Source organism: Myotis brandtii, unplaced genomic scaffold (genome assembly GCF_000412655.1).
Source record: "Myotis brandtii unplaced genomic scaffold, ASM41265v1 scaffold670, whole genome shotgun sequence".
In the NCBI taxonomy this organism is placed as follows: Eukaryota; Metazoa; Chordata; class Mammalia; order Chiroptera; family Vespertilionidae; genus Myotis; species Myotis brandtii.
This window is the reverse complement of record NW_005370611.1, coordinates 414,279-440,956: the sequence shown is the minus strand read 5'-3', so window position 1 is coordinate 440,956 and position 26,678 is coordinate 414,279. Positions and strand designations below refer to the sequence as shown.

General features: G+C 43.1%; 2 protein-coding genes across 3 annotated transcripts in view; one reads left to right on the top strand and one right to left on the bottom strand.

Annotated features, from left to right (window-relative positions):
* The first annotated feature begins 6 nt into the window (after positions 1-6).
* ZNF19 (zinc finger protein 19) overlaps positions 7-26,678 on the top strand; it is a 55,653-nt gene continuing 28,981 nt past the window's right edge. The window contains exons 1-4 of one of the 2 annotated variants that reach the window (XM_014529166.1): positions 7-205; positions 534-640; positions 5,517-5,597; positions 6,837-6,947. In XM_014529166.1, coding sequence (XP_014384652.1) covers positions 536-640; positions 5,517-5,597; positions 6,837-6,947 — 297 coding nt within the window. In that variant the 5' untranslated portion in view covers positions 7-205; positions 534-535. The remainder of the gene's footprint in view (positions 206-533; positions 641-5,516; positions 5,598-6,836; positions 6,948-26,678) is intronic. The other variant, XM_014529167.1, reaches the window with a different exon arrangement.
* CHST4 (carbohydrate (N-acetylglucosamine 6-O) sulfotransferase 4) lies at positions 15,563-26,577 on the bottom strand. Its single transcript, XM_005881213.2, has 2 exons — positions 26,508-26,577; positions 15,563-17,394 (listed from the first exon to the last, which is right to left on the bottom strand). The coding sequence occupies exon 2, from the start codon at positions 17,374-17,376 to the stop codon at positions 16,228-16,230; it is 1,149 nt and encodes a 382-aa protein (XP_005881275.1). The 5' UTR covers positions 17,377-17,394; positions 26,508-26,577; the 3' UTR covers positions 15,563-16,227.

Here is a 26,678-nt window from a genome sequence, read left to right as displayed (position 1 = left end):
GCCGCTCGGGGATGCTGGCGCCGAACCGGAGGAGACGGCGAGGGTCAGTTCGTTTAAGCGGGCGCGGACTTTCCTCAGTGATGGCTTTGGGTTTTATTTCCTCCTGGACCCGCGCCCTGTTGAGTGATTCTCTTCCTCCTCCGTGTCCTGCTGCTTGGGCCGCGGCCAGCAGGCGGCTTCCGGGAAGTCGACAGGCCATCCCTCGGTAAACCCTTAACCTTTCCCAGCTCTGGGCCCGGCCCAGCAAGGCCGAGGTTTGTGAAACAGAAGCAGAAATGCCGTCCCAGGAGCGGTTGCCGGTTTCCAAAAGTTTGGTCCCTGGAACTTTGCCCCCAAAGAACCGTGGACTTCACGCTCCCACGTGCCTGGTGAATGCCCGCATCTCGCAGCCAGCGGCGTCCGCGGCCCCGCCCCGCCCCGCCCCGCACACCAGCGCATCACCAGGCGCCAGGAGCCATGCTTTACGCTACAAGTCGAATTATTGCGTCCGTTGGAGGAGAACTGAATTCCCAGTACATCTTACTGGTTTTCAGCAATGTTGGTGTATTTACGAACAAGTTCCAGACGGTATCGTGGCAGCGGCAAATATGGATGCTCCCTGTGGGTCAAATTGTTGCTCAGCGCCTTCCATTCCATTGAGGTATGTTGTGTAGGAGGCGACGCCAAGTCTGCAAAGAAAAGGATCAGAAGTCGCAAGTGTGTCTTCATTTTTGTTAATGCTCCAAGTAGGGGAAAAGCTGCTTGCTCCGTGAGACATTTGCTCATTGATAACTGAAATCCAACGTGTATTATAAAATTCAGAGAGCATTGTGCCCCGTTACAAAAAATAAAGCCACTTGGAGTTTTTGCTTTGGCAGCACACATGCTAAAATTGAAACAATGTAGAGACGTTAGCAGTTTGAATGCAACAGCACATTAAGAGGATTATACATCATGACTAAGTGGGATTTATTCCTGGAATGCGGGAATAAATATGAAAAATCAATGTGATATACCACAATAACAGAATGAATGACAAAAAGATGACCACCTCTAGGAAAAAATCTTTTTAAAAAATCTGTATGAGATAATGGATATGAACTGAACTTCATGTGGTCATTACTTCACAATATACATATTCATATACAATATACATAGTCAAGTCAGTAGGCTGTACACCAAGCATGTCAAACTCAAAGGCTAACATGGGCCAATAAAATGAGGCATACAGCCCATGGGCTGCACGTTTGACATGCTTGCTGTACACTTTAAACTTACACAGTTTTGTATGTCAATTATAGCTCAATAAAACTGGAAAAAATTTAAACCATGAAAATTAAGTTTTATGGGGCAAGAATTTTTTGGTCTGTTTTAGTCTCTTCTATATGCTCAGTAACCAGAACAGCCTCTCGCATATAATAGGTACTCAATCATATTTGATGAATGAATGAATGAGAAAATGCAAAGACTAATGTATTGCCATTACTTTTTATCTTTTAAGTGAACTACAACAAGGAGATATGAAGATTAACTAAAGATAGTACTAAGGTAGAAGGAAGATTCAGGGACAGAGGTATTTATTTATTTATTTATTTATTTATTTATGAGAGAAAGAGAAAGGGAGAGAGAAACATCAATTTGTTGTTCCACTTATTTATGCATTCATTAGTTGTTTCTTGTATGTGCCCTGACTAGGGATCAAACCCACAACCTTGGCATACCAGATGATGCTATAACCAACTGAGCTCCACGGCCAGGGCAGAGACAAAGATATTTAGAAAATTTATTTTCAAAGAGGTACAAGGAAGTGGTCAATAAGCACTTGAAAAGTTGCTCAACATCATTAGCCATTAGGCAGATGCAAATCAAAATCACAGTGGGGTCATACCCACTACAATGGCTATCATAAAAATACACACACACTCCCCCAATAGCAAGTATTGGTCAGGATGTGAAGAAATTGGAATACTCATACATTGCTGATATGAATGTAAATGATTCAGCCACTTTGGAAGACAGTTTGGCAGTTTTTCAAAAGGATGAACACACAGTTACCATGTGACCCATCACTTCCACTCCTAGAGAAAAGAAAACAAGAGAAATGAAAACCTGTGTGCACATAAAACTTTTACAAGACCGTTCATAGCAACATTATTCATAATAATAAAAAAATGGAAATAACCTAAATGTCCATCAGCTGATGAATGGATAAATAAAATGTGATATAGCCATAAAATGGAATATTTTTTGGCAGTAAAAAGAAATGAAGTACTGATGTAGGCTGCAACATGAATGAACCTTGAAAACATTGTGCTAAGTCAGTGGTTCTCAACCTTCTGGCCCTTTAAATACAGTTCCTCATGTTGTGACCCAACCATAAAATTATTTTCATTGTTACTTCATAACTGTAATGTTGCTACTGTTATGAATCGTAATGTAAATATCTGATATGCAGGATGGTCTTAGGCGACCCCTGTGAAAGGGTCGTTCGACCACCAAAGGGGTCGCGATGCACAGGTTGAGAACCTCTGTGCTAAGTGAAAGGAGCCAATCAAAAAGACTAGTTTGTGTGATTCCATTTATATTAAATGTCCAGAATAGGCAAATTCAGAGACAGAAAACAAGATTAGTGGTTGCCTAGAGTTCAGGGTGAGGGTGTATGTGGGCTCTGGGATGGACAATGACTGCTTACAGGTATAGGGTTTCTCTTTGGGGTGATGAAAGTGTTCTAAAATTGATTGTATTGATGGTTGCACAACTGTGAAAATACTAAGAATCATTGAATGGTACACTTAAATGGGTGAATTGTATGGAATGTGTGGTTTCTCTAGACATACACAAGCCAATTGAAATAAAATTTATATTCCCCCTCCAGTACAAAAGATGGCATGCAATCACAGTTTTGTACCTTGCTATTTTTCTTTAAATATATAAATATATATAGAAATTGTGGAGCTTTCCATATGTGCACACAGAACAATTTTTCTCTTTCCTGCTACATGGTATTCCATAGCATGGTTATCACCATGACTTTTGCCCATAAATTCTGCCCATCACCACGGGATTGGTTAATAGCTAAATTAGTTGCTTAATAAATAAATCATGGTATAATTTGGGGAACGCCAGGAGAGAAGCCCAGGGCCAGAGCAGCTTTCCCATGAAGCAGTGGCAGGCTGCCGGCAGAGGCTTGCCTGGAGGGTGAGTGATAGAACCTGTCAGGTGGAAAAGCTCAGGAGCCATCCTCCAACACTAGTGAGGATGGTGCCTCTGCTGGAGGGAATGCAGTGCTTCTAGAGGCAGTGGGAATGACACTAAGGCCTGCCCCTTGTCCTCAAATTCCTCACTCAGCCCCTCCACTTCTCCCTTCCAGTATTTCTGCATCAACTCCTGCCTTTTCCTTAAGAACCATTGAATCCCAGAGGTTTCCATTGGCTAACTCCTCCCTTTCTGAGACGTCTTATCCCTGCCTCAGTAACCATAGGGTGATGATTCCCAATGTACATCTCTACTCTAGACTTCTCTTTTGAACTTTAGACTTGCACATCTGTCTGCTCTCTCCCATCTCCATTTGGAGGTCTCAGAAGCACTACTAACTCTTCATTTCCAAGAGCTCACTCATATCTCCCCAAATCTGGCCTTCTTCCAGTGTTACTTCTCTCAAGGAATGGCATCTCTGTCCACCTGCACAAGCTAGAAACCTAAGAGTCATCCTCAGCCTCTCCTTTTTCTGCATTTTCCCACACCCAGTCCTCCCAAGTACGCCTTAGATCTGGCCTTTGCATCTCCACTGCTCACCCTATCAAAGTTCCACTGGCTACCACAATCTCCTAACTGGTCTAACAGCATCTTTTCTGCTCAGCTATCCTCTCAACATGCGGCTGAAATTTTGTCTTTTTTTTTTTAATTTAACATGAAATTTGATTTTGTCACCTGCTTACCCCCCTTAATAATGTTCCATCGCTTTAAAAATTGAACAGAATCTCTAGCATAGCCTTCAAGGTCCATGGTCTGGCCCTACCTGCTTTCCTCCATTCTCACTTTGTGCCACATCCTTGGGGCTTTCCTACTGTGAGGTCATGCTCCCTCCTCTTGCCATCGGCTTTTTGCTCACGCTCTTCCCTCTGTCTGTATCAACTTCTGTTCATTCTTCGAAGCACAACTCATGGGAGTCTTCTTGTGTCCCTCCACTTGGGACACTTCCTTTTCATCATTGTGGTTATTGTCTTCTGTTACTATGCATTCCTTTGAGTGGTTCCAGCATCTGATTAATGTCTGTCTCCTTCACTAGGCTGGAAACAACCTCAGTCCAGCGACTGCCTGGTTTTGCTTATCATTGTCAGCCAACAATTAATTTCGAATAAGTGAATGACTGCTGGTTCCATGACAACCGTGAATGGTGCCTCTTTATCATCTTTAGCCACAACCATTCCCTTGGACGCACTGTAGACCACAGTCCTATTTCTTACTTCCTGGGGCTGCTGTGGAGGAAGAAGCATCCGCCAGCCAAGAGCTTGTGCTCTGGAGGCAGGGAGATATGGGCCCATTTCTGTGCTACCATTTACCAGCTGTGGACCACTATCTCTCTGAACCTCCGTTTCCCAGTCTCTAAAAGAGGGTTACCACTTACCTCATAAGGTTGTGTGTTTTTTAAGTCACACCCAATACATTTAATATTTTTTTTCAAAAATATCTGGCACACTATTCATTTTCAAAGTTTCGAATTGTCCCCACAATGTTTTGTGGTTTTTTTTTGCCTTTCATGATAGTGACAATTTTGAAGAGGTCAGGCTCATTGTCTGGTAAAATGTCCCGAATTTAGCTGCCTCATGATTAGATTCCAGGTAAACATTTTCAGCAATGATGTTGTGTTCTTCCCCATACATTCCACCAGGAGGCAGACAAAACCAGTTTATCCCATGATTGGTGATACTAAATTCAGTCACTTGGTTAAGGTGCCCTTAATGTCACAGAGCTATGATGGGGGATTAAATGAAGGAATGTACCCAAGGGGTCTGGTCCATAAACCTTACTTCTTGCCTATTCCCCTTCAACCTTCATTTTTGGGCAAATACACAGCATTCCTGACTACACTTTCCCACCACAAGTGCCTCTTGGTGGGACTGGTGGTTATCACTAATCTGAGACTACTTTAAAAAAAGTCTTCTTATGAAATTTTCAATAAAAGTAGGGAGAGTATTATAATGAATCTCAATGTATTCATTACTCAGTTCCAAAAATTATCACCATTTCACTAATTTGTTTTCTTCCCCCCACTTTTTATTTTTCTGGTGCATTTTAAAGCAAACCCAAGATAGCATATGAATTCATACATAAATACTTTAATATGGTTCATCATTAACAAATAGGGACTTTTCTCCTTCCTTCTTTCTTTCCTTCTTTCCTTCCTTTCAATCACCATTAACACCTAACAAAATTGAAGATAATGTCTTAATGTTATCTAAAAACCGAATCATATTCAACGCTTTGACATTACTTTGGAGTTTTATCTTTTTACGCTTTTCTTTTTCCTAATGCAGAGGTCCAGGAAGTCTACAGCTGCCACTTGGGAAGACAGTTCACTTAGGAGTTCTCCTCATTCTGCTGGTCCAGTTTGGCAGGTAAGTGCTAATGGTCGATGCACATTTTTGGAGATAGTAGGCACTGGTTCAGTATGTGGTGCTTCTCAAACTGTACACAGGTCACCTAGGGGTCATATGAAATTGTAAATTCTGATTTCACGGCTCTGGAATGGGGTCTGAAGTTCCGCATTTCCCAAGCTTCTAAGTAAGGCTGTTGCTGCTGGTCCGCAGAAAATGCTTTGAATAGCACAGTGTTCATGGAAGGTGAAATCTTGATGTTTTGGATGTAGGTGATAAGAAGGAAACAAGTTAAGCAAAGCCTTACATTTTTTGAGTCTTTGATTCTAATCTCTAGCAGTTTCCAAGCCCAGACATTCCACTCCACATCTGGGAAGGAGAAAAGCAAACTTGAATTAACATGTTGAACGCCCCCCCCCCCCAAAAAAAATTGCTGTATGTTTGTTCCAATTTCTCCTATATAGTCAACAATCCTAGTGTCTTGTTTGATGCATGGAAGCATTCCCCAGACTGTCACACAGACTTTCTTCTTATCCTTTTCAAAATGTTTGTTTCTAAAGGCAGGCAGATGTGTAGTTAAAGAGCAGAGACAGACCAGTCTCTGCAGGTGTGGCCTAAGAATTTGTAGTTTTAATAAGCACCCAGGTGATGGAAACTAGACTAGGTGAGGGAGAGATTATTTGTTCTCATGAGAAATGGAAAGAATGGTTGGAAAGTTTCAAATAATTTGCTCGTGGATTTATCATGTTGGTGTGAGATTTGCATCACATACTTATTGAGCATCTTCTATGGGGACAAACAAGACAGAAATATCCTAGCAGTAGGGGAGACAGAAAACAAACATGCACACAAATAACTAAGACAATTTCAGGCGCTGAAAGATGTTACAAAGAATTGTAAAAGAATTAAAACAGCCCTAGCTGGTGTTTCTCAGTGGTTAGAGCATCGGCCTGTGCACCAAAAAATTGTGGGTTCAATCCCTGGCCCCATTTGGGGCTCGTATGGAAGGCAATTAATCGATATGTCTCTCTCATATCAGTGTTTCTTGCTCTCCCTTCCCTCCCTCCCTTCCTTCCACACTGTCTCTGAAAAACAATGGGGGGAGGGGGAGGAGGATCCTCTGGTGAGGATTAAAAAAAAAAAGAATTAAAACAGACCCTAGTTTTCCACATTGTAATCTTTACCATCTTTCCTTTTTCTCTCTCTTCTTCTTTCCTCTTTCTCCCCTTTCTATTTCTTCCTCCCCTGAACCTGAATTAGCACTCAGTGACAACAGGGCTGAGAAAAACCGCTCTCAAAATTAGCATGGAACCAGTGAGTGAACTGAGGTGGAGGCAATTGGGACCCAACATGCTCAGCTTTCTGTGCCAGGTAATGCTTGTGCCCTGCAGGTGGAAGTTGGGTTTTGGAAGGAAGTCCCAATCCAGTCCCCTGCCTGAGAAGGAGCTGATGTGCTGGCCATCTGCCTCCCCCGCCCTGCCCCCCCCCTGCCCCCCCCGGTAAAACCATAATCCTAAACTAGAAGCTGAGAGGGGAGGGAGCCCTATCTTCTTGGCACCTGCCTGGAGTAAAGCTTCTGTCACATAGAGTTAGGAGGAGATGGGGTCAGGTGATGGCTCAACTGCCACAAACTCTTACTGTTCTTATCAAGATTTACTGCCCAGCTGCTGTGGCTCAGTGGTTGAGTGTTGACCCATGAACCAGGAGGTCAAAGTTCCATTCCAGTCAGGGCACGTGCCCTGGTTGCTGGCTTGATCCTCAATAGGGGGCATGCAGGAGGCAGCTGATCAGTGATTCTCATCATTGATGTTTCTATCTCCCTTTCCCTTCCTCTCTCTGAAATAAATAAAAATGTATTTTTTTAAATTCACTAAATTTTCTTGAATAAATGTTTCTCTGTTTGCTGCATACTCTTAGGACAATATCCAGAGACTTTAAATGGTTGCTTTCCATAATTTTCTCTAGTTAAATGATTCTTTCAGCAGGGAGTGTCAGACAGCACTGCTCTTGTAGGAGTGTGGGCACCTTAGAGCAGCGGTTCTCAACCTGTGGGTCGCGACCCCTTTGGGGGTCGAATGACCTTTTCACATGGGTCGCCTAAGACCATCGGAAAACACATATATAATTACATACTGTTTTTGTGATTAATCACTATGCTTTAATTATGTTCAATTTGTAACAATGAAAATACATCCTGCATATCAGATATTTACATTATGAATCATAACAGTAGCAAAATTACAGTTTTGAAGTAGCAACGGAAATAATTTTATGGTTGGGGGTCACCACAACATGAGAAACTGTATTAAAGGGTCACGGCATTAGGAAGGTTGAGAACCACTGCCTTAGAGGTTTTCATTTCCCCCATAACTTTAGTATGAAAATTTTTAAACAGCAAAACTGAAAGGTTTTCACAACAGATACCCATATTCTCCTTACCAATATTCTACCAGTAACATTTTAGTATAGTTATTTTATTATATATCTATCCATCTACCTATCATTCACTCTGATGTATTTTTTGATGCATTGCAAAGTAAGTTTTAGACATCAGTAACTCCTAAATTTCTAGCATATGTATCATTAATTAGAATTCAATATTTTCAATTGCATTTAGCATTCAATATTATATTAGTTTCAGGTGTATAGTATAGTGGTTCGACATTTCTATAACTTATGAAGTAGAATTCAATATTTGTTTGCATTTTTTATTTTGAGGTAAAATTTACATACAATGAAATATATAAATCTTAAGTATAGCCATTGAATTCTGACAAATTCATGCACCTAGAGACAAACCAAACTCCTATCAGGATATGAAACATTTCCATCACCTCACAGAGTTCCCTCGTTTCTCTTCCTCAGTCTATCACCACCACTTCCCTGTGATGATTTTCCCTCACCAGGTTAGTCTTTCCTGTTCTGGAACTGTATATAAAAGAAATCATGCAGTATAAACTCTTCCCTGTTAAACTTTTACTTACCCTAATGCTTTTGAGAGGCATCCATGTTGGAGGAATCAGTTCATTCCTTTTATTGCTGAATGGTATTACATGGTAGGAATTCACCAATTCGTTTATCCAGTCTCCAGTTGACAGTCACCTGGGCTATTTACTGGAGGACTGTAGGCAGAGGGTTGACCTCTAATTACCCTTTAGATAGGTCACTGTGGTTAGTTAGTTAGTGGAAGGTGAGCTATAAGGACAGGGCAAGAAGAGACAATAGAGCAATCAGGAGGCTCTGTCAGTAGTTCCGGTGATAGTTGAGGTTGGCTTGGGTGCACATTGTAGCATTGGAGATGATGAGAGGCGGTCTGATTCAGGGTGTATTTTGGAAGTCAAACTGATAGGAATTGCTGATGAATAGGATGTGAAAAGTGAAAGAAAAGAAGAATCAAAGATGACTCTATTCCCTCAAGCCATTCCTTTAACCATACTTTGCCAACATGATGGTGGAGAGGCAAGCCGGAAACACTCTGCTTGGAAATTTGGCTAAAAACCAATTGGAAGGCAATCAGTAAGCAAATATTTGCCAAATGCTTCCAGGTGGCACTTAAATAGTTCATATGCTGTACCCTGTGAACACATGCAGCTCTTCAGAAATCCAGCATAATTTGCAGTGTCTCTTGCCATGGTAATATCACTGTTAGAAATATAAGTCAACTTAATTTTTGAATCCCTACTTTATTCCCCCTTGCCACCTGCCACCCCACTCGGCCCAGCACTTCTGAGCTGTTGGCTTTAAGATTCAACTTCCCTTCTTTTAAACAGGAAACTTTTAAATGTCAGTTCTTTCTTATTTTAATCTTTAAACATGTCACTGTGTTTCTCATAATAGAAGATTCTGTGATTGACCTTTTGTCTGTTACATAACGAATGAGACCTTTACAAATAATACAGATGAGATCAAGTTAAACTCATTAAACAAGTATTTATTGAGTGCCTACTATGTGCTAGAAATCGTGCTCGGCATTGGTTATACCAGAGAGAATAAGACAGTGTCTGCCCTCAAAGAGCTCAAAGAATATGTATATGGGAGGGGTTTATTATAGCTGATCGTTTTTATGATAGTAGAAAGCCTGTACAGTGGCACTCAAGAGAGGCTTAAGAATAAAACCAGAAAAAAAAACCCAAAACTCCCAGAGGAGGTGTTTTCATTGAGAACTGAATGGTCAGAAAAAAACAAGCCAGAGAAATTGGAGTGGGACAGAATAGGGTATTCCAGATGGGAGAAGCATGACGTAGGTTCCAGATGTGTACATGGTTGGGTTTAGGTGAAATGAAAGTTAGCAAATGACCACTGAGTGAATGAGCAATATGAAATTTAATTTTTACTGTTAGTTAGAGCTGTTTGAAAAGAGGGCAGAATCCAGAGTGGAGTGGGTTGAGGAGGAAGTAGAAGGTGAGGAAACAAAGCTAATGAATAGAGACGACTCTTCAGAGCAGTTGGGCTGCGAAGGTGATGAGAGAGAGGCTATTAGTTGGATAAGGATATGGGGGTGACAGAGAGGTGGGGTTTTTTTCCCCCAAGAAGAAAGAGAATTGAGTAAGTTAAAATGCGAGAGGAGGCCTTTGGAGAGAAGTTGAGTTCAGAAGAGAGGGAGTGAATAATAAAAATGTGTAGTTCTTGAAAAGGTGAGAGGGGATGTAATCCAAAGCTCTGATGGGGAAACTGGCCTTAAACAGGAGATAGAACAACATCAATATGGTAGCACAAAATAGAAGGAAGACAGAATGGTAAGGGAGGTTTAGATGCTTGCATTGAAGAGCTGAGAAGTCCATGTCTGATGGCTTTTCTTCTCTCTGGGAAGGAGGGGAAGGTATGTGGTCAGAAGATGGTTGGGGAAGGTTCTTGTGGAGAGGGGGAAGGGTTTGCAGATGACTGTTGAAGTGATCATAAACTGATGTAGGTGATCATAAACTCCTTGTAAAGTAAGCTGCCTTTGTGTGATTTTCTCCATTCGACGTTTGCCCGCTTGGGCTTGGGAGAAAGCTAGGAGAAATCAATGTTGGGGCCTTTGGGGTTATGATTGCTGGAAACAATTCAGCATTTCTCAAACCGGACTTTTTCAAAACATTCTCCTAACAGATGTTACTAGGTATATTGATAAAAAAGTTGTTAGTCCAAGAAGTTTGGGAGCACTGCTTTATATTCTATTCTTAATATGCACATGAACATATTTGAAGTTCTGAAGGTCTTAACCCAGTTAAATTTAGAATGGCCAACTTTTTCAAGCTTAGTTGCATCCAGAATGCTGTGTGTGTGTGTGTGTGTGTGTGTGTGTGTGTGGCGCATATGTTAAGGTATCATAGTTTGGTTTATGATGGGTTAGATAATCAAGAGTTTCCTCCATTCACCTTATCTTTACAGGAGCCTTTATTCCTTTCATTTAGCACATTTACTTGATCTGTAGTTAGCCATTTAAATCACATTGATTTGGGATGCAATCAATGAATCCCAAATGTTCTCCTGAAATGTACCTCATTCTTTTTAAATATATATATATTGATTTCAGAGAGGAAGGGGAAGGGAGAGAGAGACAGAAATATCAACAATGAGAGAGAATCATTGATCGGCTGCCTCCTGCACACCCACTTCTGGGGATCCAGCCCGCAACCCGGGCATGTGTTCTGACCGGCTGTCGAACCATGACCTCCTGGTTCAACACTCAACCACTGAGCCACGCCGATCAGCCTGCTCTGTATTTTTATAATGTCTACTCTGCCACTCTCTTTGAGATGACTTGAGTGGGGACCAAAAGAGCCCTGGCTGTGGCATCTCCCCAGTCAGGACACTTGGCTGGTAGTGTGCTATTTGAGTGAGATTGAATGTGATTGAATGAGGATGGAAGAGAAATCTATTTGAATCGTCAGCTCTTCATCCTTCATGTATTATTCTCTGATTAAAGTAGGGTTTCTCAACAACTGCACTATTGACATTGTGGACCAGAGCATTCTTTGTGGGGGAGGGAGCTTTTCTATACATGGAGGGAGGTTTAGCAGCATTCCTGGCTCCTCACTAGGTGCCAGGAACACTGCTACCCCCAGCCCCAAGTTGTGACAACCAAAAATGTCTCCAGACATTACCAAATGTCCCTTGGGGCAGGGGGGGGAGTTGTGGGGGAGGGAGGGGGAAGGGATCGCCTCCAGTTAGAACTTCTGCTGAAGAGAAACTAGAAGATCAGGAAGCTATCATCTCCTAATCACTATCAGTATGATCAGCAATGCCATAAAGGGCTCGTGATCTACTGTTAAGCATCACCTTAATGAGGATGTTACCAGAAATGATGGAAGACAGTCCTTGAGAGCCAAGACCAGGTGTTAGCATGATATTCACAGCTGACATGTAGGGAGTGCCTGCGTGTGTGCCAGACACTTGCTAAGTGCGCTCTGTACTGCCATTATTGTACCCACTCTACAGCTGAAGGATCTGAGACATGGAGATGTTAAGGGACTTGCCTGAGCTCACCCAGCTGGTAATAAGAGTCACGTGGGCAGCATAGTTCCAGAGCCCATGTGCTCATGAGCACATAACCCTCCTGTCATACTGTCCTTCCTATAACATCTGTACTTCTTCATTCTGTACAAATTCAGCATGGCACCGAGCACATGACAGGTTCTCACTAGACCCTTATTGTTTCCGTCCATATTGACATTGGCATTTAATGGGGCACTTTGCTCCAGATGTCTGTTGCACAAGAGTCTGTGCTCAAATATCACTTCCTCAGTAATAACGTTCCTTATCACCATCTTTATAACATTACTGCCCTTCACCCCTAGCTCCTTATCCTAATCTACTACTTGTAATACATATGATCATATATTTATTGCTTGTTGTGCCACTCCCCAACTGAAATATTAGCTGCATGAAAAGAGGGGCTTTGCCTGTGGTTTGCTGCTGTGTCCATAGCACCTAGGACATACCTTGGCATATAGTAGATGCCCATTTAATGTATGAAATTAATGAAGAACCCTTTAATGGAAATGCTATATTCAAATCTCCTTACTCTGGTTATTTATCATTACTTTTCCCTCAATACTGCATTTAAAAAGTAACCTTTCTCTTAATGACCGGGAACATTTGTGCAGAAGAGGGGCAAAACCCTCGACAGGTTATTGGGAATCCTAAACTAATGTCTATCAGAGATTTATTGTTATCTGGCCTTTGTCACTCACATATATTCATTTTAAATTTTGCTTTGCTGGTCTGTGAAAGTAATTAATAGAAGTCATGATAATGTACATAGTCTGTAAAATTAATTTATATTTAGCTTGGGTTTAAATCACATAGTAAATTATAAACTGTATTTAAAAAATTTTTAATCCACACCTGATGATATGTTTATTGACTTTTAGAAAGAGGGAGGGAGGGAGAGAGAGAGAAACATTGATGTGAGAAACATTGCCTCCCATATGTGCCTGACTGGGGATCGAACCCACAACCTAGGTATTGACCAGGAATCAAGCCCAAAACCTTTTGGTATAGAGGACAACACTCCAACAATGGAGCCAGCTGGCCAAGGCTATAAACTATTTTTTGAGAAACATGTTACAGACAATATAATAGAAGACTTTTGCACAAAAATAATCAGAAGTTGATTCAACCTTCCCATCTCTCTCCATAACTACTATTCATAAGTTGAAAAGGATAGTTTTAATTAACATTTACTAAAAACTTAGCAATTGTTCTCATTATATGGATAATGAAGCCATCTAGTAACACAGTTAAATGACAGTCAGTCTAAGCCCCTTTGTTTCAAAATGATCTCTTTCTCACCCTCCAAAAAACTATCTAAAATGTTTTGACTCTTTTCTCTCCCCAAAGTGGAGGGCTTAGGGTAGGTGCCCAGTATGGTTTTTGTGAAAACATCAATTGCTGACCTGAAATAAGGCAGTTCAGTCCACTTTGTTTGATCTAGACACGAGAGAGCTCATTCCCCAAACCTGCATACTAGCCCTGAGAAATTTAGATAAAATGCCCCCTCATCTGTGTTTAAACACCCTCAGATCCCCTGCAGCTACATAGGCTGAGGAGGCAAACAGATGCCTTTCTGTTGCTTGGATTTAGGGATGGAACAGATGTCTCCAAATTAGGAAGGATGTTTAGCAGAACACCATCTTCTAGGCTCGTCACAGGTTCTCAGCTCCTCAAACTCCCCATATACCACAATTGGTGTACTGCCACCTTCATCACTGAATTCCACTGTCAGCCACCTGAGCACATGAACAGGAGACTAAGTGCTCACTAAGTCTTGCTCAACACTGGGTCCGATTTTTAAAGATGTTATATAGCATGGCTTTATGCTACAGCTACACTGTCTTATGTTTGTGGAAGCAAGAACCTTTGCCTGGAAGATCCTAGGCTCTTGAGGTGTGTCTAGAGTGGCTTGGATTTGGATGTTAGAATAAATTCACTCCTTTAAAGCCCCATATAAATTAGCTTCAAAGACACAGCTGGCAGAGGTAGCTACTTAAGCATGTAGAAACATAAGGAAAGATGAAATGATGTTACTTTTCAAGTTTGGACAAAATGAAATATTTTAAAAGTTAGGACTCAGAGGTCCATGGAGTTCCCAGATAGATTTAGACCTTCTTCCAATGCCTTCCAACCTGAGGACAGCAGCAATATCAGGAGTAAGTGGAATAGACACTTGGCATGCCATGAAAAGTCACCTGTCTTGGAGCAAGAAGGCCAACAGTGCTGGTGCCCATTGCCAGGCTGGCCATGAAAGAGTCACCTGGTCACTTATTTTATATAATCCCATCCCCTGTCCTGGGAGATTCCAATTCCAGCAAAATGCATTTTTAACTGATGATTCTGACACACAGCTCGATCTGGGGAATGTTGCAAAGACTGAGAGAAACAACTTTTCTTGTTAGGAGAGGTGACCAGGAAGGGCTCAGTATCACCAGTCATACTGAGACTGAGGTCCTCTGGCTGAGGGATCAGATTTAAAAAACTCCTTGCCCAGACTCTAGAGCAGCGGTTCTCAACTTGTGGGTCGAGACCCCTTTGGGGGTCGAACGACCCTTTCACAGGGGTCGCCTAAGACCATCGGAAAACACATATATAATTACATATTGTTTTTGTGATTAATCACTATGCTTTAATTATGTTCAATTTGTAACAATGAAAATACATCCTGCATGTCAGATATTTACATTATGATTCATAACAGTAGCAAAATTACAGTTATGAGGTAGCAACGAAAATAATTTTATGGTTGGGGGTCACCACAACATGAGGAACTGTATTAAAGGGTCGCGGCATTAGGAAGGTTGAGAACCACTGCTCTAGGGTGATGCATAAGGTATCATTACAACTTATGCCTCACACAAGAAAGAAAGGGCTTGGTTGCTGGTTGTCTACTTTCTACAAATTCTTAAGAGGGCAATGTATCAATTAGTATTGATCAGTTTAGACTTAGTTTATCATCTGACACTGGACATCTTGGAAACTTTTCTATGTGTGGGTGATCCTATATAATAAAAGGCTAATATGCAAATTGACTGAATGGCGGAATGACAGATTGTTATGATGCACCCTGACCACCAGGGGTAAGACGCTGAATGCAAGAGCCGCCCCCTGGTGGTCAGTGCGCTCCCATAGGGGGAGTGGTGCTCAGCTAGAAGCCGGGCTCACAGCTGGCGAGCCCAGCGGCAGTGGCAGGAGCTTCTCCCGCCTCCGTGGCAGTGCTAAGGACCCCTCGGGGGATGTCCAACAGCCAGCTTAGGCCTGCTCCTGCTAAGCTGGAAGGCAGACATCCCCCGAGGGGTCCCGACTGTGAGAGGGCACAGGCTGGGCTGAGGGACACCCTCCCCCGACAGTGCATGGATGTTGTGCACCGAGCCTCTGGTAGATAATAACAAGAGAAAAAATATCTATGGAGATGATTATGCTCTTAGGTTGGGATCCTCTAAGGAGCATTTACTATGAAGAAAATTAGAAAACATAAAGTGGACATTCCAAACAGAATCTTATTTTGGAATTTTAATGTTAACAAATGGTAGCTTCCCAGGTCAAAATCTTCTATGTATTAGGAAAACACTGAGGAGAAATGACATGGAAATCAGGCCCAGCCACCCCATAAACTTAAGAGCTTGCTCTGTTGTGCAGAGATTTTGTTTTTTATTTGTGATAACGAATAATGGATAACTGATGTCCAACCTCATGGGTAAGTGTCCAATCCTGTTCCTCACCCCCTTTTTGAATCCACTGGGAACTCTGAGAGCTCAGAGTTCACATCCCTGTGGAATGGACTGATGGGCTCTTTACTGGAAGACCCATTTCCTGTCTCTCCCCTTTCCCATCGGGCAGGATATGGACAGAGAAGTTAATGGATTTACTCCACTGATACTGTGTGGTACCAAATAGGACCCCAGCCACGAAGTCTCTGAGGTATACACAGATAGGAAGGCTAAGGAGAGATGGCAGTATTCCTTCTCCAGTGGTGGAATGTGCTAAACACACACACACAGTTACTGAGTCTCTTTTCTAGACCTGAATAGAGCTATAAAGCTTTCTTGGCTTGAGCATGTCTGGGCACAGCTTGTGCTCACGTGTACATACCAGCAGAGAATAAGCAAGGATCAGACATAAGCAGCCTTCAGTTAACGTGGCTGAGGCTGGTGCCAATGGGGACAGAACCTCCTCAAGGGGTCCAAGTAGACAGAAGACCCAGCGACAGGTTTCTCTGCTCTTGCTCAGATCTGACAAGGTGGTAGCCCAGCAAGTTCATGGTATCACCACAGACTTTCTGAAGTCGAGAAACCTTTTCATAAGGCAAGGACTGGCGCCAGGCCTGAGAGATACTGAGGCCATCCCTGGAATCCGTTTTGAAGGAGTGGCTACCCGTGCCCTTGCCTCGAGTGATATTGTGCACCCAGGCCTGGAGGTGTGGCAAGAATTTTAACCCTGCATATTCATACATTCGGGCAGTCTGGGCCAGGGGGTCCTGGACCACGTCCTCATAGCGCATGAGCAGGTAGCGCTGCTTGAGGGCTTTGGGCAAGGTCTGAGCAGCCTTATAGATCCCCAGCTGGCTTTGACAGATAACCTGCATCACATAGTAGGGTTTGTCGTCCTCCTTGAGTTTCTGCTGCTCCTGTCGCATCACAATTTGGCTGTCAATCATGAGTTCATTTGTGGTGTGTTCTCTGGAACGGAACACCGCCCGGGGGTCCCGAACCAGGTGCACGATGTGCAGATTGAGGGAAGGGTCCCTCAGCAGCGGGTAGAGCACCTGCAGGTTGAAGAAGCGCACCTCCTTGAGCACCACGTGGCTGTAGTTGCGGCAGGCCTTCTCCACCATCTCAAAGGGCTGTTTGCTGCATAGGGTCTTGCAGTGAGCCCTCGATATGATGGTATCCCGTGGGAAGGCGTTGCAGGCAGGCGGGGAACACAGAGCCCGGCTGGTTTCCCACTGGAACAGGCTGGACTGTATTCGGGGACCCGGTTTCATGTAGGCATCAAAGACGCTCATGTCACACAGAAAGATGGACCGTATCAGGTCCCGCACCGCCATATGCAAGTTCCTGGAGGTGCTTTGTGTGAAGGTCATCCAGACGTGCCAGGCAGGCTCCATCAGGTAGAAGACATCCGGGTGCTGTCCAAAAAGCTGTCCCACAAAAGAAGAGCCAGAGCGCCAGGAAGACAGGACCAGTACATGCATGGGCTTGGGCTCCTCCCTCGTAGACAGGGAGTTGAAGTTGTGGTTGTACAAATGGATGTATAGAATGAAGATGGCCATCTGGGAAACCAGGAACAACAGCAGTGGCCTCATTTTGGGGGGCAGTACCATCGTGCTGAAGTGGAAGACCTTTAAGGAACAAGCAGAGGGGCTGTGATGGGCTGTTGTTTTGGTGTCTGCCTTCTCTTCCCTCCTCAGCCAAAGCCACCTTCTCCCCGGCCCCCACCAGTGAACAATGCAGAGAGCTGGAGCCTTCTTGCAACCAATTGCACAGATCCTCCTCAGAATCAATTCCTGTCTCTTGCAATCTGTGTGTCAATAAGCTCTATTTATTTTAGGCTCTTTACCTTCTCTCTCCTTGTCTTTCTTGTCCTTTGTGCTATCAAAAATTTCTAAACTCTGCCATATTTCATCATTGTAGGGGAACAGCTCCACCCTAGCACCCTGGTGACATGCACGTCTTCACTCAGGCCACTAGGCAAAGCTTAACTGCAGTCTGGCCCAAATTATGGTTGAAAGCCCTAAGATTCCTTCAGAAACTAAGGGAGATAAGCTGGCTTATGAAGAACTACCTTGAGGCCACCCTCTTTTCTTGAGATTGCCACATTCTCTTTCTTTATCTCAATGAAGCACAGTGCTCTCAGTCCACTGAAGGTTATGGCTGCAAGCTACAAAGCTGCTTGGCTTTAGTTTGGAGTTATCTCCTCAGTGTCACGTGGTCCCCCTGGTTTTGTCTCATCCTATGGGACTAGGAACATGGGAGCTGACCCAGTGCTGACCTCACATTATGTGTAGGTAATAAATTATCTGAAGCTATTTAGGTAGAATTGTCTCTTTATAGCCAACTCTATAAAGTGTGGCGAGCCAACCTGAGCTGCAGTCATGATACTGTGGCCTGTTAGGGACTTGCTGCCACTTGGGGGATGCTGGGCCACTTGACACAACCTACTCAGGGCTGCCCAGTATGGTTGGGCATGTTGTGTGCTGGACAACCCTAGGGAATGCTATCTCATCAAGAATTTAAGATATTTATTATTTAAAAAATGTTCTGGTAGGTAACAGTAAACTAATTTTGTCTGACAGAATAAGTATATTAGATTGATTTGCTAGTTGTTAGATCCTATATAATAAAAGGGTAATATGCAAATTGACCAAACGGTGGAATGACCGGTTACTATGACGCACACTGACCACCAGGGGGCAGATGCTCAATGCAGGAGCTGCCCCCTGGTGGTCAGTGCGCTCCCATAGGGTGAGCACCGCTGAGCCAGAAGCCAGGCTCAGCAGTGGTGGCAGGAGCCTCTCCCGTCTCTGTGGCAGCACTAAAGATGCCCAACTGACAGCTTAGGCCTGCTTCTGTGGGACATCCCCTGAGGGCTCCCAGAATACGAGAGGGCACAGGCTGGGCTGAGGGATCCCCTCCCCCCCTGGCCCGAGTGCATGAATTTCGTGCACTAGGCCTCTAGTGTTAAATATTTAGAGAAGCGAATTTCACTTTGTGATTCTCTGTAAGGCTCATACAATCCTGAGCTACTCCTGTCACAGTCAGGGCTCGCTTTGTGTGAAAAGACCATGGTTCTCAGCGTCATGTTAGAATACTATTCCAAGGGAGATCTTAACCCTCTTCAGGGGTTAAGATGATTCTGGATCATTTTGAGTGACTTACTAACTATTAAGAGATAAGATAGCCTTGGCTGGTGTGACTCGGTTGGTTGGGTGTCATTCCATGCACCAAAAGGTTGCTAGTTTGATTCCCAGTCAGGGTGCATGCCAGGGATGCAAGCTTGATTCCCGGTGCGGGGTGTGCAGGAGGTAGCCAATTGACCTTCTGCTCTACATTGATGTTTCTCTTTCCCTCTCCCTCTCCCTTCCTATCTCTCTAAAAATCAAAATTTTAAAAAAGAGCTAAAATAGCCTATTTCACAAAGGATAAAATATTAATAGTAGCAAGGTGCTAATTTGCATATCACTATATAACCCAGAAGTTCTTCCTTCAAGCTTTAATAAAGAAGAGAAAATATATTTCTAGACAGTAACTGGAGCTGGATTCAGGGTTGCTATTTTCCTGGTGACAGGTCTTATCACAATTTAAAAAAAAGTTTTTACTAGGTAATAGTCACATGGTTCAAATTGTTTTTAAAAATATCATTAAATATTGGGGGATCACTTCATGAATTATATAAATGTCAAAGCACTATGCTGTACACCTGAAACAAAAATAAAATCATACTGAATGTCAACTGTAATTGAAAAATTTAAAAAACCCCACAATCAAATAAAACACACACACCAGTATACAAAAAAAGTATCATTATCATGGACATTAAACCCACAGATTCAGAATTTAAAAGAAGACTTCCTAAGATTCTGCAGGCCGAAAGGAACTAAGGGGATACTTGCCAGCCCACAGCTTGCCTGTCACTCGGTCTGTCACATACTGCACGGTAGGCAAGGGGAAATCCTGTGACAAGGAGCTGTGTCTGTGGAGGAGGCCTGGTCATAAATTAGCAAACTTCTAGAGCTATTTGTAAACACAGGTAAAGACATACTTTTTAAAGAGGCCACAGTATTGTCCTGGGGGAAAGAACACCTAAAACGTTGATCTGTTTCTGAAGCAGTAACCTCTTCTCTATTTACTAACAGCTAATATTTACCTATTAGCTGGTGTTTTGTCATCACTGTCAGAGAAAAGTCTACTAACACTGTCCTCCATCTGCCCATTTCTAAACTTGCTCCCAGATAGCAACTGAGTTCATTTATTAAGTCCTTTCAGTTGCTTTTTTTTTAATACATAAGAAAATTCAAATGTATATGTGTTCTTCATTTTTCCTTCTTTATAATGCAAAAAGTAGCAAGTTAATCCACCCTCGCTACACCTCACTTTTTTAGCTTAACAGTATGTCTTGGAGAGCTTTTATGGCCATATGTAAAGTGTTTCCTCATTCTTTTTTACCACTAGAATAGAATAGAATACTACTGTGTGGATATACCACAATTTATTTAACCAGTTTCCTCATTGATGGACTTTTGGGTATTTGCCATTTCAAAAGCCTCAATAATGACCTTTGTATTCACACATCATTACTCATGTATGTAAGCTAATTCCCCAGCAACAGAATTGCTAAGTCAAAGAGTACTGATGTAAGTATCTTTGATATCTATTGCTCCTAAAGCCTTCATACTGGTCACAAACCATGCTGTAGGTCCTGAGTTCCAGAGATTCTAGGGAATGGAGTTCAGAGGAAGAATTGGGCAGCCACAGAGGTGACATTTGGAGTTTATAGTAGAGCATTCTTGGCCAGTTCATGGGCTTCCCATGGAAGTCCCCTGAACCTTCTGGGAAGTGTGCAATGACCCAAGCCAAACCTTGTGTGTCGGTGGCACAGAAACCCCTCTCTATCATTCATTACAACAATGCGTTTCCTCCCTGTGTGCCAAAAGGAGCCAGCGAGGATCACCTCTCCTTGGTGGCCAAAAAGTGCTTTGCTATGTGTGAGGGAAATGCCAATGAGTGGTAATCCCTGTCTTGGCCCTTACGGTTAGAACAGGAACAGTGAAGGTGTGCTCCTAGTTCTTTTCAAATTGAGCCCAAGTGGAAATGATTAGACACTAGGCCATTATTGGTAATGCTCCTACCCCTCAAAGACTCAAGAGGTAACTTTAGCAAGAGATGTTCTCCCAAAGGCCATGTGAGCATGAGGAAAAGTTTGAAACAATGGAGCACAAGAGAGGAAAGTGAAGAAGAGAAGAACTTGACCTGTGCACAGTTATAAGGAAACGGATAGAATTTTATAAGCAGGGCCTGTCATCAACTCAGGAAAAAGCTAACCTTTCCTTGGGATTAGACAAGTAAACGTTTCAAGTTACCCCTTTCCTCCCCATAATCCCAGCTTTGAGCCAGCTCGGTGTCCTGAGCAGGGCCTTCTGACTCTGTCCCCAGTTGTCCTCAGAAGTTAGTCGTTCTTGCTTCTCAGGAATTCCCATGGAAACCCTTTGACTTCTTTCTCTGTTTGTTTGTTTTTCCCATGGGCACTCTCCCTGGCCAGAAAGAAAGTATGCTTTTGTCAAGTGAGTTCCATCTTTTATCTCTGGGATCGAGGGACATCCTAGATCTAGGCAACATGACGGGCTGACCAGAACTGCTAGGGAATGCTTTAAGGTGCATCTTGGGCAAAGCTCATCTCTGCAGAGACTGTAATAAGTGGTAGAGATGGACATTCTTTTTTCTTTAACCCGGGGATATGTGTTTTTTTTATAGATTTGAGAGAGAGAGGAAGGGGGACAGAGAGAAACATTGATGTGAGAGAGAAACATTGGTCAGTTGCCTCCAGTACGCACCCTGACCAGGATCAACCCGCAACCTGGGGATGTGCCCTGACCAGGAGTTGAACCCTCAGCCTTTTGGTGTACTGACGACGCTCCAACCCACTGAGCCACCTGGCCAGGCGAGAAGGATATTCTTAAGACCCTGGGAGAAGCGAGGTGATATGGCTCCGGAAGAAAAGGGAACCGGCAATCTCTTCTAACCTACCTTTTCCCGATTGTTCTGCACTCATCTCCTCTGTAGTCCTTGACGTTAAAAAGCATTTTTAGGAAGTCTGTGACCTGCCTCCATCTCAGAGTCCCTGCTCCACCTTCCCAAGTGTTCTTTTCTGCCTGTTCAATTGCATGCTCGAATCCCGCCCTCCCTGTTGTCCGAATCCTAAATCTGCTCATCTCTAGCCTGGCTTTGCCAGTAAGTACTAGTAGCCTCTCTCTTCTGTTCCTCAGCTCTCCACATCAGCCACTGCTGCCCCAAACTACCTTTTTAACGTGCAAACCGGTCACTCCCCTCCTTAAAATTCTTCAACAAGTTTTGGGAGGAAGCAGAGTTTACCACCCCAAATTATGCCTTTTGGAATCTTGATTATTTTAAGTTGGTTATTTTTTTTTAAGAAACAGAGACTCAGAAAGAACTTTTAGCCTTTGCCCTAATTGAATAAAATCATTCAGCTAGAAGACCTGCTTCAGGCCGGGAGCCTCTTATTGACAGCTGTAGTTTGCTATAAACTAAGTATGATCAAAGTCCTCTCTGTGTCCCATTGTTAAAGATGTCCCAGCAAACATTTCTGTACTAAATGTTTGCTTTTACATCTTTTTTTTTATAGTGCTGTACGTATTTATTTTAAAAAAAAGACACACCCATGCGTATAATTGGACCTGTGCAGTTCAATTCCATTTCAAGGGTCAACTGTATTTGTCTTTTTTCAACTGGCTTATTTGCTTAGCATAATGTTCTCACGGTTCATACATGTTGTCAGGATTTCATTCCTTTTATTTAGTTTTATTTTTTAAAATATATTTTTTATTGTCGATAGTATTACAGATATCTCTCATTCCCCCCCTTTCTCACCTTCCTCCCAGCCCCTACCCACCCTCACCATTTCACCCCCCAGGTCTTCACTACCCTATTGCCCGTGTCCATGGGCTATGCATGTAAGTATGTAAGTTCTTTGGTTTGTCTCTTCTGGTCCCCCCAACCCCACATAGAGGTATGTCAGTCTGTTCCATACCTCCATGCTTTGGGTCTTATTTTGTTGGTCAATTCATTCTGCTCATTAGAGTCCACAAATAAGTGAGATCATGTGGTATTTGTCTTTCTCAGACTGGCTTATTTCACTTAGCATAATATTTTCCAGGTCCATCCATGCTGTCCCAAAGGGTAAGAGAGCCCTCTTTTTTATAGCTGCATAGCATTCCATTAGTGTAAATGTCCCACAGCTTTTTTATCCATTCATCTACTGATGGGCACTTGGGCTATTTCCAAATCTTAGCTATTGTAAATAACGCTGCTATGAACATAGTGGTGCATATATTCTTTCTGATTGGTGTTTCTGATTTCTTGAGATATATTCCCAGAAGTGGGATCACTGGGTCAAATGGAAGTTCCATTTTTTATTTTTTGAAGAAACTCCATACTGTCTTTCATAGTGGCTACATCAGTCTGCATTCCCACCAGCAGTGTACTAGTGCTTACTGGGTCAAATGGAAGTTCCATTTTTTATTTTTTGAGGAAACTCCATACTGTCTTTCATAGTGGCTGCATCAGTCTGCATTCCCACCAGCAGTGTACTAGTGCTCCCTTTTCTGCACATCCTGGCCAGCACTTGTTTGTTTTTCCATCTTTATGTGAATTACCTTCCTGCCTTTTGAAGTCCTAACCACAACCCCTCCAGCTCCCTTCTCCTTAGCTCAAGGTGGCGTATAAGCCTTAACTGCCCGATCTGTCTTTGGGCCTGGTACTCTTTTGGAACCCCCTATGAAAATGTGGTCATTTTCTCCTGTTAATCTCCCTCATGTTAATTTGATTATTAGTTCAGCCAGAATTTAAAAGTGTAGAAGGAAAAATTATTTTTCCTCCCCCACACTTTCTAACCCATACAGTATTACATCAAAATCCCCAAGTCTTGTACTCAGGGTCCTTCATGATCTGATCTTTGGGTTACTCCCCTCCTTTTGGTGCCATAGGCTCCAGACTTTACTTTCAGTTCTTCCCAACTTGCCCTGTTGTTTAGAAGCCCGGAGACATTTGCAAGACTACTCCTCCCTCAAGATTGCCCACATAGCTGCTTTCTCCCTGAAAGTTATCTCCCTTCCTCTAAGATTTAGTTGTTCCCCAAACTTTCCATTAGCATCCACCTCTCACTCTATAGTAAACAGCTGTAGAGGAATGTCTCCCCGCTGGTGGTTGTAACTTAAGGGTAAAGTTTATGTCTCACGTTATTTACAGATACATAAAACTTACAAGTGATTAGGGTTCAATAAATACTTGTTGAATAAATAAATAGTCGACTGTGGGAAGAAGCAGTTACTACAAAGCAGATAACTGAACAAGATGCATCAGAGACAGAAACTTGTCCTTTTCTAAAATGTACACGAATGTCTCTTTAGTACCAGTTACTAAAATTTAGGTGAGTCCATTGAGTATAGAGCACAGAACCAATAATGTCTTAATTGCATGAAGCAAGATACTAATACATACATCAGAGGCATAGGTTCAATCCAATATGGCACAGTTAACCTCACTCCAAAAACATAGTTACTACACTGAGCATGTATTAATTAAAACTAGGGGGAAATGAACATTCTGTTAAGAAACATTTATTAATAAGAAATCAAAGCCCCCTTGCAGAGCAACAGAGTACTCAGATCACTTCCCTTGCCGTAACCAGCTCTGTTAGTAAAAGAAGAAGAAACCCTCAGCATATCCCATCATCACTGCCCCCCCTCTAAAAAAATAATTTAAAAACATGTTGCCTCAGTGATGGGCAAGTGTTATCATCTTGGCACACAAAGGACACCCCATCATTGAAGAGTCATGAGAACTTTAGGATCTTGACACAGGGGTGGCGCCTATGTCAGGCACAGGGACCGTGAGGCACCAGATTGGCGACCCCATTGAGCAGCCTGATTACAGAGGGCTGAATTATAGATGTCCCCCAAACCGGTACCATGTAGCCTTTTAGAAACAAAATAAATCGGAGAGAAAAACAGACAGACATCAATTTTTGAGTCCTGTATTCCAGCCCCTGGCACATTCCTAACTTAGATTCCCCAGTGAGATTATGCCTCTACAACCAGGAATTATAGATGGCAGAAGATATGTGCACAAATAGAGAAGAGAGAGAACAAATAGAGCAGAGCTGGGTTGAGGAAACCAACACCCACACATACAGCTGTAGGCCTGGGAAAGCTGTGGAGATAAGCACCCAGCACAGGAGGAGCACAGGGTGTCCATATGGTAACAGACTGTAACTAGACTGAAAGGACCAGGAAGACGGGACCTGGGTCCTGGCCATTGCTATGTCTCTAGTGCCAACAACAGTGCCTGGGACATAGAAGGTGCTCAAGAAACATCTGTTGAATGAATGAATGAGTGAACGAACATTTGTAAAGCATTTTTACTGCTTAAAGTGCCCTCATTGACCTGGTTAGTAAGGAAGACGGAGGCCAGATATTTTTATTTTGCACATATAAAGTATTTCAATTCTAGTTAGAAGTTCCAGACTTGTCCAAGGCTGTACAAGATAGAGATCTCTTCTACCTTGGCTGATGTGCTGGTCTCATAACTTAGTCTTATTTTCCATGCTAATGGCGCTCCACAACTTTGAAAGCTCTTTTAGCCACAGACATAACACTAATCCAATGAGATATACTAGTATAGACACACCATTTTATTGCACTTTGCTTTATTGCACGTCACAAATACTATGTTTTTTTATTGTTGTTCTTAATCCTCCTCATCAATTTTTAGAGAGAGTGAAACGGAGGGAGGGAGGGAGGGAGAGAGAGAGAGAGAGAAAGAGAGCGAGGGAGGGGGGAGAGAGAGATACATCTATGTGAGACACATGGATTGTTTGTGTCTTCCCCCCCCCCCCCCCACCCCGTACATTCCTCGACTCTGGGACCTGAGCTAGGATCCAACCTGCAATCTAGGTATGTGCTCTTGACTTGGAATCAAACCTATGATAAGTGCATGGACCAATGCTCTAACCTCTTATCAACACCAGCCAGGGACAGATGCTGCATTTTTTTAAAATCTAAGGCAAGACCTCCACCAGTAAAAAGATTACAGCTTGCTTTATTATGAGACTCTTGATTGCTGTGATCTGGAACAGAGCCCAAAATGTCTCTGAGGTACGACTGTATGGGACAGTGGTGATCCACGTCCCCATTTTTTTACAATAAATAAACTGAACTTTGATGAATTGATTCAGTGGTGAAAATGCCTTGCCAGAACCAGAACCCAGGTCTTTTAGGTTCCAGGTCCCAGAATGTTCAATTATCACACTACCCTTCACCTAAGTTAGGGGAAACCTGCAGCTCCCTGCACCTCTGGTCTGCCACTCCCCAGCACCTGCACAGCGAAGCCGCAGGAGGTACAGAGACTTGACTTCCGAAGCAGGATCTGAACAAGTTAGATGCTTCAGGGGACTGGCTACAAAATACACATCAAAACAGCCCTGCTGGCATTCTAGGCTCTTTCAGACCCTCTTAGGGATGGAGCCATGTGGATGGAGGAGCTACTGGCAGGAGCTTGCGTTTTCTCTGGGTGATTCTCCAGGTGAGTCTTTGTCAGCCGCCCTCCCGTTACGTTGTCACTGAACTCCCAGTTTAGCTGTCCCCGTGACCTGGTACCCACTCCTGTGGCCCTGGGATAAGGGCCCTGCTTTGGAGGTGTATACAGAAAAAACTGTTCTTACCTTGTTACTGGCTTAAGCTTCCCCACTGCTTTAGAGGCTTGCTGCTAGCCAAGCCCTGCAGCTTTTCTCCTCTGACTCACTCTCTTCTCCGCTTCCTCCTCCTCCTCCTTGCATTTTGCATACCCAGCCCGTCTCAAAGGAAATTCCACTGCCCTCTCCTTCTGCCAAAGA